Below are 15,876 nucleotides of genomic sequence, written 5' to 3'. Positions count from 1 at the left end.
GGCAGCCTGTCAGTGCACAGGATGGTGCTCAACCAACTAGCCACACTGGCCAGGGCTCCATATGTAACTCTTGGGGAACTGCCAGACTGTACCATTTCCACCAGCAGTTGGTTTTTGTTTTTATTTTTGTTTTGGGTCCAGGATCCACTCAAGAATCACCCATTGCATTTAGTGGTGATACTCCTTTAGTCTTTTTTTATCCAGAACAGTTCCCAGTGTCCTTCATGACATTCACCTATTTGAAGAGGTCAGGCCAGTGTTTTGCAGAATATCCTTTAACTTGGATTTGTCTAATTATCTCCTTATGATTGGATCCAGGTTAAACAATTTTGTTAGGAATTCTTCATATATGGTGTGGTATCCTTATTATATCATATGGTACTTGATACTAGTTTATCCCATTATTGGTGATTTGAACTAGATAATTAAGATGGCTGTCAGATTTCTCCCTTGTAAAGATACCCAGTCCCGTTTGTAATTTATAAGTAATCTGTGGGGTGATATTTGAGTCTGGGAACATCCTATCTTCAGTAGTTTTGCACCCAGTGTTAGTTTTCACTGGTGATTCTTTGAATCATTTATTTTTTAAAATATATATTGATTTCAGAGAGAGGAAAGGAGAGGGAGAGAGAGAGAGAGAAACATCAATGATGAGAGTCATTGATCGGCTGATTCCTGCACGCCCCCGACTGGGGATCGAGCCCGCAACCCGGGCATGTGCCCTGACCAGGAATCAAACCCCGATCGCCTGTATCCTAGGTGGATGCTCAGCCGCTGAGCCATGCCCGGCTAGGCTGAATCATTTATTTTTAAGGTGGTTGTAAAAAGGTGACTTTCTACCCGTCATTTCTTCTACAGTGTTAACATTTTTCAGTGAAGATGAGTAACCCCGTTTTAAAAAGTTTAATTTTTTTATTTAGTGTAATAACCATCTCTGTTGTTATTCATTCTGATGCTCAAATTCAGCCCAAATTTGGTTTCTGTGTCCTGTTGACATGCCCGTTAGTCTTTGAGTATTACTTCAGTTTCTGACACACAAGATGCTTTCTGTGCTGACCTTATGTTTTCTCCACCCCCATTGCCTCTGTTTCCTGTTTATTTTCAGGCATGTTCTATTCATAGATATAGATGCATTTTCCTTTTCTGCCTGTTCTATTTTTGCCTAAATGGCACTATACATTCTTACAACTCATGATTTGGAGATAGTTCTCTGCTTTATTTTTCTTTTCTTTCTTAAAAATATATCTTTATTGACTTCAGAGAGAGGAAGGGAGAGAGGGGGGAGAGAGAGAGAAACATCAGTGTTAGACACATCGATTGGTTGCCTCCGGCACATGGCCAGGACTGGGGATCGAGTCTGCAACCGAGGTATGCATCCCTGGCCACAATGGAACCCGGGACCCTTCAGTCCTCAGGCCGTTGCCTCTAACCACGGAGCCAAAGCTGGTAGGGCTAACTTATCTCCTTGTGATGGTTATTTAGTCTTACAGTTTTTGCTTTTATAATCACTGCTTTAATGTGTAATCCTTTTGTCATTTATATTACTGAGTATATTTGTAGGATAATTTCTGGAAGTCAGACTTATAAGCAAAGAGAATGTGCATTCCCAATTTTGATAGCTGTTCCTCACTAAAAGAGATAGTGCCTGCTCTTCCCCCTCCTTTGTCAGTCTGGTAAGTGATAAAATTTCTTTGGTTTAAATTGCCTTTCTATTGTAATTAGTGATGTTGAATATCTTTTATTTAAAATTTATTCTTAATTTAAAAAATCTTTTTTTTTTTTTTTTTTTAAATATATCTTTATTGATTTCAGAGAGAGGAAAGGAGAGGGAGAGAGAGAAAAACATAAATGATGAGAGAGTCATTGATCAATCCCGCAACCAGGCATGTGCCCTGACCGGGAATCAAACCCTGATCACCTGGATCCTAGGTCGACGCTCAACTGCTGAGCCACGCCCGGCTGGGCAAAAAAATCTTTTTATTTTTAAAGGTAAGTTTTATTTCTTTTTTCCTGACCTGTCTATTCATGCACTTTGCCCACCTGTGTCTAGGTCCTTTTGATAAAGCCATTAATGTCATTGGTCCATCAGGCTGCCTTCCTCAGGAACAGTCTCTGCTGACTCCTGTCTGAGCCAAACCTCTTCTGATTGCAGGTTTCAGAAACTCATTAAAACCAGCCCATGTAGTAAGGGGGTTTTTCCAGAACCCAAGCGCAGCTGGGCCTCACAAGGATTGGGACCGAGGTGGTTGTGACTTAATAGTTTAAGCCAGTGTTTACAATACACCAGAAACTATTACTTGCAACTATTTTAACTTACAATGAAAAGTTTTAGTTGTTAAACTAACATGCAAAAGGATAGGCATAGATTTTCGAAATTCTTTAGGGTACATAAGAGCCAGAAAGGTTGCAAATGGCTACTTTACTGTTCTTTCAAAGAAGTGCCCACTTAGCTGCCGCCTGTCTTCTCTGTCAGCGGATGCCTCTTCAGGTTCTCACTACCTTCCTTCTCCTTCCTGGCCCCCCATACAGTGTGACTCTGGTGTGAAGCTGTCAGTGTCAGGGTGGGAGTGACTGTTGTAACACTGGCTGGCTTTCTTTGATTTATATACTTTTTCTCTTATGAGTGTGGCTCTGGGAGGGCTGCCTGGCTTTCTGGCTCATTGATGTTTAATAGCTGGAGGATACACCAGGGGCAATAGTGATTGATTGCTTAGAAATTCTGATCCTATCTGGTCCCATGATTTAATACATTTATTTGACATTTGACTGCACATATCCTGGGTTGGATCTGTCTATCACTAAAGAGTGCCCATGGCGGGTTGGTTGAGAAGTGGGGTACTGTCCTTAGTGCTTCTCTCACAGATTCATTGGTTGTCATCCTTGGTTTTCTAGGGCCCCCTCTGACCCATGGTCATCAAGGAGTTCCACTAATGCTCTGCTGCTTTTAGATATTTAGTTTGCAAAAACATACTACCAGGTGCCAGGGACTCAGAGGTGAATCAGATACCTTTGCCTTTGTAAGCAAGCACTCTATTTCAAAATTAAATATTTTTAAATATTAAAGTTAAAAAATTATTTTTAGGTCCTTTTTAGGGTATCTTTCATCTCTTAGGGTTAGTAAACCATTTGGCTAAGAGACTTTCTTTTTATGGAGGAATTCCACTGTTAGCCCTCGCTCTTCCCATTGGGGAGCTCCTTGGGACTGGTGAGGTTTGGTTACCTTAGGACAGGCTGCCCCTGGGTGGATGCAGGTCGGGGGGCCTGGCGGTGGCTTTTCTTCTAGGAAACCTGTTGCACGTTGGTTGTAGTGGGTCAGCCCTCATAGTTGTGAGGGCAGCATTAGCTGACCTTGCTCTCATTACATGAACAGAGCAACTGGGGTGGCTCAGCCACCTCCCAAGGTAGTATTGGAGTGGATGGTCATTTGCAGTCCCCTCTGCCACCAGCAGCCTGTCACTTGCATAAGCCTGCATCAGGAATCCTGGCCTTGGTGTAGCTCCAGGTGCACAGGTGCTGCTGCTGCAGGATGTCTTGGGGTGGGTGCATTGAGACCAGATGCTGCTTGTTGCTCAGTCTGGAGTCTGTTAGAACTGATTTCCAAGGAAGCTGCTGCAAGATACTAATGGGAATGGTCAAGCAGAGTGGCTGCGAATAGCATTCTTTAGATAATACTTTTTCCTCGAGTGCTAACACAGCTCTCCTGGGACATCATGCCTTTTCTTGTCCTGACCTTGTCTATGACACAGAGCTTTGTCGTGGTCACATGGCTGTACCACAGGGCCAAAGTACAGGACCTTCACACTACCCAACATGTACTAGCTAGATTGGACTCTGTCAACTCCCAATATCACATTCTGATGGAAGTTGGCTGAAGCTGCCCTAGGCTGTGAGAAATGGTGGGGTAGCCTCCCAGTCAGCAGGAAAAAAGTTTTAGAAAGAAGCAGAAACTCACTGCAAAAGGGCCTTGGTAATGGCTACAAAGTACAACTGACAAAAGCTGGGACCTTGGTTTTCAAAGGCAGAAGAGTGAGGCAGGTACCTGGGGCCTGGGTGAAGTGCCAGAAGTCAGCTTAGAAAATAGGGGTGTTTCCTGAGGGTACCTAGCCAGGCAGGAATGCTGAGCTAGGGTTCTTCACACATTTCAGTGCTGCAAAGGAGTGGGAGAGAAGCGAGAAAAAGGCAGGTAGGCAAGAGTAGAGTGGAGGGGCTTGGGCAGGGGTCTGCCAGCCCCAGGGCCCACTCGATCTGGTTGTACCATGCTTCTGCTGAAGTTGTTGGGAGTGGAGCCCAAGCCCAGGACTATGGGAAAATCCAAGGAAGGAGGTGGCTTGGTTGCCCAGCTCAGCCCGCGCCCCTCTCTTAAGGGTGGCCCCATATGGGCTAAGGAAGTTCCTGGCCACTGGAGAGGGTAGGGGAAAGATGGAAAATGTTCCAGAATGGGTAATACCTGTCCTAACCCATCTTCCCCTCCCCCACCCCACCCCCCTTAGGCCACAAACCCCCACCTTAGACAGCGGGTTCATTTGAAAATTGAGTTGCAGCTGGATGAGTTGAGGGTAACTTCAAAGTTCAGTGGTGTTTAATTAAAGCCATCCAGAGACTGAAGCTGCTCTCGGGAAATTATTCTGACCGAATAATGAAAGAGAATGAAGGTTAGATTTGTGTTTCGGGCTAAGTCTGTGTTGCATTCTGCATCTCTGAAACATGAATTCCATTAACCTTTCGTGAACCAACAGTAAATTACTTTCAGTTAGTTGTCATTCTAATTAGAGTCACACAGGAGAGCCTTTGTTTATACTTGGTGTCTGCTCCCGTTTCTGCTGGATTCATGTCCTCTTGAAGCAGCAGTCATTTGGAAAATCGGCTTATACCTGTGTGTGTCTGCCCATGCCTCCCTTGGTCGACCCTGTTCACTGAGCATCTGAAAGTGCTGTGCCAGAGGAAGTAGGCCCCAACTGCAGCAGGAGGATGGGGTAAGCAGTCACTGCTGGTGGCTTGAGTGGGGCACATAACTTGCAAAAACATGTCCTTTGGCCACGGGAGATAAAGCTAAGGAATAATCAGCTACCCAGCCCAGGCCAGCGTGGACCAGTCTTGGGGGAGGTCTTGGGGAGCTGAGGTAAGGCATAGTCTTCCAGGAGGGCCTTGTGGGACAGATGGTGAGTGTGCTGCCCTTGTGATACCATGACCTAGATGTCCCTGAGCCTTATGCCTTGGGAGTGGGTGGCCTTACTTCTGTTGAGTGCTAGAGGGTGGCCACAGAATCCATTATTTTGGTTCTTTTGAACCCATGGCCAATATGGAGGACACACTGGGAGGGAAAAGACTCAAGGCACTGGAGTAGGTAAGAATGGCTGTAAGAGTTCAGTTGAGAGATAATGAGGGCCTGGGGGGCGGGGGCGGGGGCAGTGGTCTGGAGAGGGGTGAATCCCAGGGATGGTAAAAGGCAGAATGAACAGAGTTGGACAGTTAGCTGAACATCGCAGGTAAGGGTGTAAAAGGTTTCTGGGAGTGACTCGGCTTGGCTTCTGGGTGAGCAGAGGGGTAAACAGGGCAGGACACGTTTTGTTGGTTCTGCTACCCTTCAGAAGAAAGACGGAAGGAAGATAGCAAAGAAGGAAAGGAAGGAGGGAGGCTGAAGGAAGGATAGGACAGGCTTTTCAGGAAAGAGGGTCACGTCCAGTGCCACTCATTCCCAGAGGCCAAGCCACTGGGCTAGCTCCATAGAGTGGCATGGACATGGGCTGTGCCCTTGGAGGCTGCCCCGTCAGCCCTCCCGTGTTCACTAGTGTGTTGTATCCCTAGTGCTGCTGAAGGAGTGGCATAGAACGGACCCTAACATTGAATGAGAACAGGGAGGAGTGAAGATCCTCAGGTCAAGGACATACCAGAGAAATCGCCCATGCTTTGTCCATAGCTCCCAACAGTGCCAATGGCGACACTGGTTTCCTGAGTGCCCTCCCAGACAAATCCCTGTGTTAAACTTTGATCATGTTTAATAAAAAATGTAATTAACTACTATAATTTAAAAGAACTTCCTTCTATTTTAATGTGAGGGTTTCCCATAGAAACCACTTCAGCTTTGGCGGCTGTGAATGGCAGCTTTATTAATGGAGCCATCTGCAGGCTTTCCCCACCATTTGTCGCACTGCTCATTGCTTCCAGAGCAAACATTGTTTATTGTGGTGGAGGCTCCAGTCAGTCATCTGGAGGGGCAGCCTTCCCTGCACCCTGATGCAGGGACAGCTAATCTCTCATGTTCCTTGAATGCTGGGCCTTCACAGAGCAGGGGCAGGCAGAGCCCATGAGCTCACCAGGTGTCACCCCTGTGGATCAAATGCTCTTAGTGAGCAAGGCCCTTATTCTCGTCTTCAGACTGAGACCAGGGAGATGGGGCCTTGGGACAGCACAGTTAGTACCAGAGCCCACAGTGAAAAACGCCTTTTCCGTTGCAGCCCTGAGTTCATGTCAGATTCCTCACTTGTCCCCCAGGAAGGCTGACCCGTCATCAGGTGGGAAAGGGGTTGGGTCTCATGGATGCTCCAGGGTCCCCCGAGGGCCTGAGTCCCAACACGTCTTCCAAAAGAGAGGACTCTTGGCTCGGCTCAGGATCAATTCATCTTCTAAATGGAAATGTCAAAGCCTGGCAAACAGTAGGCCACGCAAAAATAGATTTTGCCAATGAATCCCGAGCCTGTCACTCTCTCGGGAGAAAGCCTGATCACCTGATCTCAGCTCTGCAGCAATTCACGAGGGCCCTGCTAGTGTTCTTTTTCTTGTCGTTTTATGAATTCTGAGTAAGGGAAGGCTTCTGGAGGTTCCAAGAAAGGGAGCAAGTACCACTGACCCTCCAGTCAGACAGAAAGGTAAATAGGAGGGAGAAGGGGACAGTGCCGAAGCGAAGGGGGAGGACACCAAGAGGCCGTCAGGTACCTCTCAGCAGGGTGTGAACCAGCAGGTGGGTTCTCAGTGCCTCCAGGCTGTCCTTTGCCCGGCTACCCCTGTATAGTGACATCCTCTCCCCTCTACCGTCCCCTGGCAATCACTAGTCTGTTCTCTATAGTTCTGTCATTTGAGAATGTTATATCAGTGTTTGAAATATACAGTTGGTAAACTTTCAAGATTGACTTTTTATACCATGTATAATGCCCTGAGCTCTATATAACAATAGTTTGCATATATCAATAGTTTGTGTATATCAGTAGTTTGTTTTTACTAAGTAGTATTCCATTGTATGGGTTCTTCACTGTTTTTTAAATATAAAAATTTAACCTTTTGGATGTTATCTATTATAGGATTTAAGCAGTGGATAGGTGGTTTCAATAGATGACCAATCCAAGATTCCTTAATAGGAATATTTACTTTTCACATTTCAAACCATACGATGTTTATAGCATCAAGTGATAATTTTCTAATTTTGCCGGAAATTAGAAAGGTTGTCTTTCCCACCTTTCCAGCAGTTCCTTGCATGAGGTAGGTTTGCATATATCTGGTCAATAGGTGACTCACTCCCCGGGACTCAGACTGGCTGCCACTTTGAAAGGTGGCAGCACAGTACATTTTTACTGTAGAGACCGAAGTCTACATAAGGAAGAGGACCTGAGCTCCGTAACATAGCATGTGGGAAGTTGAGATGGAGTTCTGCAGTTGATCTGGTGAGAATGTCAGCTTGTTTCCTTGCTTACAACCAGGTTTCCAAGTCAGCCCCAGCCAGTGTCGCCTAAATGGACATCCCTGCGCAGAAGCAGGCTCCAGTACCCTGTGACCTTCCCCAGCATGCGTTCTGGCTCAGTGGCTGCGTGAACATCAGGTATGAGGGCTTTGCTTTTTATTAAGAAGTTATTTTTCCTCCCGGAGGCCATTTCTTTTAGCAACCCCTTTGTTTTCAGTTCCTTTGGAGAGATTTGGTGAAAGTAAATTCTGCCTGGAGTTGTCGTATAGTCCCGCAGAGATGTCATCAGCACCAGCACTTGCCCATATTCATCTCTGTCCATGGATGGCTCCCTAGTGAAATCTATTTTTAGGACTGTGTTTATGTTTTTGAAGGAGAAGAGATGCAAGATCAAAGCCCTGGGGCCTGGCATGGGGCCGGCGGAACCTCCAGGCTTGCCGCGGGGAGTGAGGTGGGCAATGAGGCAAAGCGGGAAAAGCACTCGGCCTGACAGAAAGAAGCTGCCATGCTTTTTTGGTGAAATGGAAATTGCTCAAAGGTTGGAAAACAAGGAAGCAGTGTCTCCGTACAGACAGGTGTAAATTGAACAGTAGGGACTGAGTCCTCATGTGCTGTAAGTGGCCAACGAAGGCAGGAAGGCAGCTAGTGAGTGGCAGCAGGTGTCAGAGCCCGGAGGCTCCTCTGCTGTGCCCTGGTTGTAGGGGTAGGAGGGGACCTGTACACGAGTAGGGTCCCTTCAACCTTGTGACTGTTCAGAGCCCAGAGCTGCCCTTTCCCAAGCCTGATCGCTTCCTGTACTCCTTTATGCTGGTCTTAAATGCCTCCTACCAGGAGCTGAACCCATTTCCTTCTTTCTTGTAACCACCACTAGATTACTGTCCTGTGGTGACCGTCCTAGTGCACTAGGACAGCATGGTGGCAAGCGACAGCTCTGGAGGCAGGACCCGGCTTCCCAGGTCACGTTTCCTTCTCTGTGGAGATCATCAACGTAGGATTATGAAGACTGAATGAATTAATGCACGGAGAGCACTCGGCATTAGCTGTGATCATTGAATAGCGTTCAGTGATAAGGATGCGCCATGTTTTAATCCTTGAGCACTTTTTTTTGTGTTTGCCCATTTCTTTGTTTTTGCCCTTTGCGATATGGAAGTGGTACTCAAGTTTTTCTGCCAGACTTCTGGATTGGCAAATTTAAAAAAGAGAACCTGACAAAGATGTAAGCCATAGTCTTCTGAGGACGCCACCCACGGGCACAGAAATGAAACAAGCTGACATTTCCAGGAGATAGTGACACTTTCTTTTCCATTTGGGATTATATCTCTTTTTATTCCTTTATTTTCTTTATCCCAGAGCATGTAAGGTTATTGTACAGGTCTGTTAATGAGAGCAGAGTAGAAATTCAGGTTTCCTTTGGAGAAGGTGAACTGATTAGCACAAAAGGTATAAATTACCTGAGATCCTGTGAGAGTGGGAGCTTCCCCTTTACATACGGCTGCATCTGTTTTGGGGGGGAATACCTGAAGACCTTTCTATGCTCCCTGGAGACTCTTCCTGGGCATCCGAGACAAAGTAGGCTGCTCCTGCTGGGCCCGGTGTCTGTGACAGACATGCAGCCACCCCACCTACTCCTGGACTGAGGCTCGACAGACACAGGCCCTCTTCTCTATCCGTTACCTTCCCAAAATTTCTGTGACCTTTACCTCACCCTTCCCTGCTTGTTTCTGTTTCTAAAGGATGTCTTTCTCCCAGTTTAAGTGGAAGAAGAGTGAGCTTTGAAGTTATAAAACAAGAAGTCCCGGCACGGCCCTTATCTAGGTAAACGAACATGGGCCAATTACTAAATCTCTCCAAGCCATCTCCTTGCCTACAGGGTAACTACCACTCCCCACATCAGTCAAGGAGAGCCAGGGTGCCGGGCCGGCTTGGCCGCTCGCGCTTCTCCAGCGGCGGTTCTTGACCCAGGTCCTCTGTAGCTGCTCCTCAGCCTGTCGTCTTTGTCCTAAAGCATGTTCTTCACTCCTCTTTCAGTTCCAGCTTTAAAATGGAAACCTAGTTTCTTCTAGAAGTTATACCAGCACCTCAGTATGTCCAAAATGTAACTCATTATTTCCCCATAAACAAGATTTTTAGATTTCCTCCTTTATTCAGAGTAAAAATCACATCAAGTGGGTCTATTCTGGTGCCCACCAGCCTTTCTGTCTCGGAACTGAAGGAAATCCCTGCCCCAGGACAGCGTCTCGGGTTGGTCAGTATAGGCGTACCTCGGAGGAACCGCAGGTTTGGTTCCAGATCACTGCAATAAAGCAAGTCACACTAGGTTTTTGGTTTCCCAGTGCATGTAAAAGTTATGATTACACTATAGTCTGTTACGTGTACAATAGCAATACGTATTAAAAACACACCTATGTACATACCTTAATTAAAAAATACCTCTTTGCTAAAAAATGCTAACCATTGTCTGAACCTGTTGGAAAACTGCACTGATAGACCTGCTTGGTGCAGGGCCGCCAAACCTTCCTTTCCATTTGTAAAAACAGAAAACCAAACCAAACCAAACCCATTTGCGAAGTGCAATAAAGCGAGGTAGGTACGCCTTCCATGTGAGCGGCTGTCTCAGTCACCAAAGGTGAGTGAGGTAGTGGAGAATACCCAGCACTTCCATGGTTGTGGAGCTGGGGAATGCAGGAATACTCTCAATCTAATTCTTCATAAAGAAAAATTTGTAGCAGCCAGTTCATGTTGTGGGGTACACAAGATCCCTGTCACTAAGCAACAAGGGAGAGATGGGGAAAGCAGGGGATACAGGGACCTACTGAGTTCCCGGGTTTCACAAAGGCTAACACCGGGGAGGCAGTGGAGTCAGGATCACTAGGATTATCCAACATTAAACATTAGAGAAAGTATAGACGTGAAATAAATTAAAATGAAGCTATTTCCCTATTAAGTGGAAGCATAAATCCGAAGTAATTTCCTCTAACATGAGACGGAGTTTGTTACTACCAGAATGGGTGTATCTATAACAGCAACCGTGGTCAACTGGTAACTGTCATGTTTTCTAACAGGCGTCATGGGGACTAGCAGTGTAAGTGAGGAAAGAGGCAGGCACGTTTAGAGAGACAAATGGAACATTCTGATTATTTTATTTTTTAATATTCAGAATTTTCTGCCATGAGACAGGAATGCATGATAGAAATGGCTCAACATCTTCACATGAAACACTTGGATTCATTTTCATTCACAAGTTTTTCTAAAAACATCTACAATTTCATAATCCCACCCACTTCCAACTATTATCACAGATTTGATTGACTGTTAAACAGTAGTTGCCAGCAAGAGCTGGAACGCTTTCTGCGTATTAGTAGTGTCTTAAAACTACCACCCAAGAGTATCACGATTATAAATCTCATTGTACAGCAACCCCAAAGGTGACCGATGTCCCCACATAAACTCCCTGGTAATCGCGGAGAGCTGGAAGAAATGCTTTTTCTACTCTTAGAACTACTCGTTCATCTCATAGCATTTTGCTTGCAGGGAATAGCACATGCTGACCTGATAATTTAGTCACCACTGCTAAATGGCAAATATATATGCCTGACACTTACTGATGCTCTCTGATAATTATGTACAGAACACACTGAAAAAAAGATGGGTTGCTTGGAATCTATATCTCTTCTCTGGAAGAGAACTACTTTGAGGTTTTTTTTGAACATTTGTAAACAAAAGGAAAGAGATATACACAGACATGTATCTATACACTTAGAGATATACATTGAGTATTTTCAATGTGGCGTGTATCTGCTTATATAGAGATACACACGCAGAGTAAGTGTCTACACTCACCCCTTCACACATACCCACACTCTTACATACAGCATGTGAATATAAATGTTGTGAGTGTCCTTGGGAGTTCACTGGAGTTTGTATATTACCAAATGATGATGAAATACCTGATCTGTATTACTCCTGAGAAGATACTAGAAGGGAATGACAGTTCTGATGCACTTTGGAATGGCACAATCACGTAAACACTTGCATACTTAAGACTTCTGAACTCATCCAAAGTTTCTAAACATAATCTAACCAAAAAAAAAAAAAGATATCAAAACAATGCAGCAAGTTAAAAAATAAAAGTTTTTTTTTTATAATCCAAGTATAAACAAACATATAGGAAATGCATAGTTTGTCAGTAAAGTAGGAAATACATACTTAAGAAAAACGTCATCTGACAAAACTTAAAAAAAAACAACCACCACCAAAAACTACTATCCAATGCATAATAATACATGCATTGCCCAAACTAGCAAAGGATAACCACATTAGAATTGCAAGGCTTATAGCAACTCCACCAGAGAAAAATTACCATATATAGCAAGTCATGTAAAGTACGCAACTTATAAAAAGAATTACTAGGACTGTTATTCACACTTCTGTAAAAAAGAATTTGCAGTTTGCTGAGTATCTTACCCCTCAATATAATTAATCTGTATAAAAATTACAACTAGGCCAATGAACTTCAAGCACCAATTCAATCATTTAAACTTACTGTATTTATATTTCTCCTATTACCGAGGAAACAAATTATGCTGATGGCTAAGTTAAAATTAGCCTAGTAATTATTACAGTTTAGTTTTATAGGCATGCGGTTTCTTTTTTTCCTTCCATTCCCACAAATGCCAAACATTTAAAAATGTTCAGGCCAGTAAAGGATTCCTTGGAGGAATCCATTATTTCTGAGTATCAATGGTTTCATATACATTAAAAGCTCTGTAACAAACCACTGCTTTCTTAGTTCTAAGATAAAATAGATTTGCACACAAGAAATTAAGAGACTGCTCCTCGCTATGACTTAGAAAAGGCAGCACCTGTATAGTAGACTAGCAAGCACACCTGGACATCTACCGGCAGTGCCGGAAATGGCGTTATTATTCAAGAAGGCAACTCCACTGCCTGTGGCAATACTGAGTTTTTCCTAACTAAAAAATTTCCACTACACATTTGGTATGGGAGGATATCTCAGTAGGGAGTTTTTTTTTCTTTTTCTGATTTCTTTTTCTGCATCAGGAAAATAGCACAGTCTGAGCCAGCAGATGAGTAACAGTATTTGTGATGCCTCTGGTTGAAGAAAACATGTTCAGATAACAAGGGGTTTGTTTTAAATCAACACAACTGCTGTTTTTGCTTCCAGTATTTACATCATACCACTTACATATGCAGTAATTTCTGAGACATAATGTTTCAGAACATGAAGTTTCCTACTATTAAGTTTGGTTAATCTGCAACACACACCAAAATGAACCTTTTGGTCGGCTGCATCTGACTGACTGAAGGTAAGACTATTGAAGAAAACAGATCACATGGAAACCAAAATCTTGGTCAATAGTGATTCTCCATCACTTCCCAGCCTGTTACCTGAACTCTACCTCAAGACCACACGCACTCAAGCCCCGGTGTTAGGACAGAGGTGGAGGGTCTTGCTGGTCCTCAGTAAAAGCGCCTTCACTCTGCTCCTTGCTCATCTCATCAGACGGCTCTTCATAAACAGGCTCACCGAGGTCTTCGCTGCCCCCTTCGCTCTGCTCCTCACTGTGGTCTTCGCTGGGCTCGGCCGTCTGTTCCAGGCTGTTCTCCAGAAGAGTGGGAGAGCTGCTTATTCTGCCTTCAGCTGTCTCATTTAAGGGCTGGGAAGGAGGTGGTGTGGGAGTGTCAGATTGCACAAAGCTTTCGCCGGGAGAGATGGGGGCTTTGGTTGTAGTAGTATCCGCTACAATCTCGTTTTGAGGCAAAGACAACTTTTCCACAAGTTTCCACTGAATGATGCTCATGTCTTTTCCACCAGTTGAAATCAGGTGACTGTCATTATGAGTGAAACTGACGTTGGTGACATGGCTGCTGTGGGCACTGTACTTGTGACTGGGAGCCTATATGAAATAAATCAGACAGGAAAATCAAACTCATTCTTACATGTCTGCTGCAGCAATGGAGGTGACGAGATAAGGGGGTAATTCAGCTTGTAAAACAGGTAATTAAAATTAAAGCCACAAAAGTCATCAAATCTGAAGACTAAAGCTAGCAGTAATCTCCTTTTAACACCTATTTGTATGGAGAAACAAAGCATAATAATTAGACATCTTATTTAAAAAAAATACAAGTCCATCTCTTCTGGGTATCAGTAACTATTCTATTGGATGGCCAGGGAAGAATTTACCGGGTTGGCAGGAGTACAGGCAATTTAGGAAACAGTTTCATGAGTTTTATAATGCTGATCATATGTGTAACAAAATATTTAGTTTGTTTAGGAGGATTTTAAACCTCCAAAATATAAAAATAAACAAATGGACAGTAAACAAAATTAGTAAGACATCATCAGCTTCCTTCTGTATCTACCTTTTCCTTGACCTTGCTGAGGAAAGAGAACGTAAGCAATGCCTGCTCGGACGCTTCCCGGTGGCCCTGTTCTCCCCGTGAGTCACAGTATGATGGATGGTAATTAGTAACCCTACAAATATTTTCGTACCATTGATACAAAATGTTCCCCAAACAAAAGGCCCCATAATGCTAATTTTTATTAAATTGATTTTACCTTTGCTTTGGAGCAGGGATACTGAAACAGATGGACCTTGCAAAAGTCATCAGCAACAGCTATCACCTTCCTATTGTGGGATCGCACCAGTGCATTGATATCTGTCCCATCAGATCCTTCTGGCCAGACACCTTTGATATGGGAACATAGGGGTGCAGAATTAGCCTGAAAAATATAACTGCGAAGCTACATAGGTTTATCTAATTTTAGAATCTTATTAATTTTCACCTGTGTTCCAACTCTTAGCTGCTAACATTTTCCCTTAAAATTTCTTAGTGGCTCAACACTTCAATCAAATGAAGTTTTACCCAAAGTCTAACTAATAATAAAATTATAAATCAAAATAGCCTTAAGATGGAAAACTGAAGGACCCAAAAGTACTCACCAGTAACCACCAGGTGGTGCTAAAATAATTTGTTTTAAGCTTCTCACCTGAGCAATAAGCTCTTTGTTTTTCAAGTTTCTAGCTAGGGGGGAAGTTCTCGGTGACCCCCACAACAAGGTGCAGAAACAAAGCCGTAGCAGTAATTCTTCAAAGTGGAGTCTGGGTACGCGCGGTAACATTTACATCCTCTCTCACTGCTCCCGTTCAGGCAGGCACTTCAAAGAAAACCTCACAAAGAATCTACCTGCTATCCCATAGAATTTTCTTGTAACTATTATTTATGTCCAAAGATAAGACATAGCATATTTAATTATTCTGAATCATTATGAGGCATTGGTGGTTATGTTCAACATAGTTGGCATAAAATTCTATTAGAGTAGATTAAAACTATGGAATATATAGGGTTGAGATGCTGGCCTCCTGTGGTTCAGTGTTCCTCTAGAGAACAATTACGTTTTTGGTAAAACAAACATTTCTGAACGGACATCTCTTAGTACGTATTGTATATTGCTTCATTAAAATAACTAGGTAATTTATTTGGCCACTGCCTTAGTTTCACCCAGAATAATGAAACTGTTTATGGACCAGTCAGGGTTATTTTGTTTTTAATTCCTTCCTAGCCTAGTAGGCTTCTCCATCTCTATAGCAGTTGTGTTTAGAACAAGCACCTACAATGGATTATTTTTCTAATGCACACAACATAAAGAAATGTTCAGCTTGGCCGGCGTGGCTCAGCGGTTGAGCATTGACCTAGGATCCAGGACACTGAGGTTCGATTCCCAGTCAGGGCACATGCCCGCGTTGCGGACTCGATCCCCTGTGCGGGGCATGCAGGGGGCAGCTGATCAATAATGTTTTTCTCTCTCTCCCTCTCCCTTAAATCAATAAAGACAGATTAAAAAAAAAAGTTTAGACCTATACTTAGGCTGTAGGCAAGAGCCCAGTTTTCAGAAGGCAGAGGTATGTTGTTAAAGGAAAGCACTAATATTTGAGGTACTGCTTTAGGTACTGGTGCCATATCCTTTTCATCATTCTATTTACCGAGTATAACATTCTAATTCTTTGCAAAGACGGCTTTATTATTTTAACTTTTCCATTTACCCTCTAACTTTTCAGAAGGATACCTACAGACGGGAAAGGCTTAGTGAGAAAACTGCAGGAGAGGACAGATTTCTAGAAATGTCTAAAACATCAGATAAGGCTCCCCAAATTTTATCTTTAAATACTATCTACTAAAAG

The 15,876-nt window shown here is 43.7% G+C and overlaps 1 protein-coding gene across 2 annotated transcripts in view; it reads right to left on the bottom strand.

Moving 5' to 3' along the window:
* Positions 1–10,795: 10,795 nt before the first annotated feature.
* The window catches only part of EML4 (EMAP like 4), a 129,939-nt gene continuing 124,858 nt past the window's right edge, over positions 10,796–15,876 (bottom strand). For both annotated transcript variants that reach the window (XM_081155865.1, XM_081155866.1), the window contains 2 exons: positions 14,253–14,383; positions 10,796–13,590 (listed from right to left, as the gene is read on the bottom strand). In XM_081155865.1, coding sequence (XP_081011991.1) covers positions 13,123–13,590; positions 14,253–14,383 — 599 coding nt within the window. In that variant the 3' untranslated portion in view covers positions 10,796–13,122. The remainder of the gene's footprint in view (positions 13,591–14,252; positions 14,384–15,876) is intronic.

Source organism: Miniopterus schreibersii (assembly GCF_964146895.1).
Source record: "Miniopterus schreibersii genome assembly, chromosome: 13".
NCBI classification, from domain to species: Eukaryota; Metazoa; Chordata; class Mammalia; order Chiroptera; family Miniopteridae; genus Miniopterus; species Miniopterus schreibersii.
The sequence above is the reverse complement of the archived record's forward strand: the minus strand, read 5'-3'. Positions and strand labels throughout refer to the sequence as shown.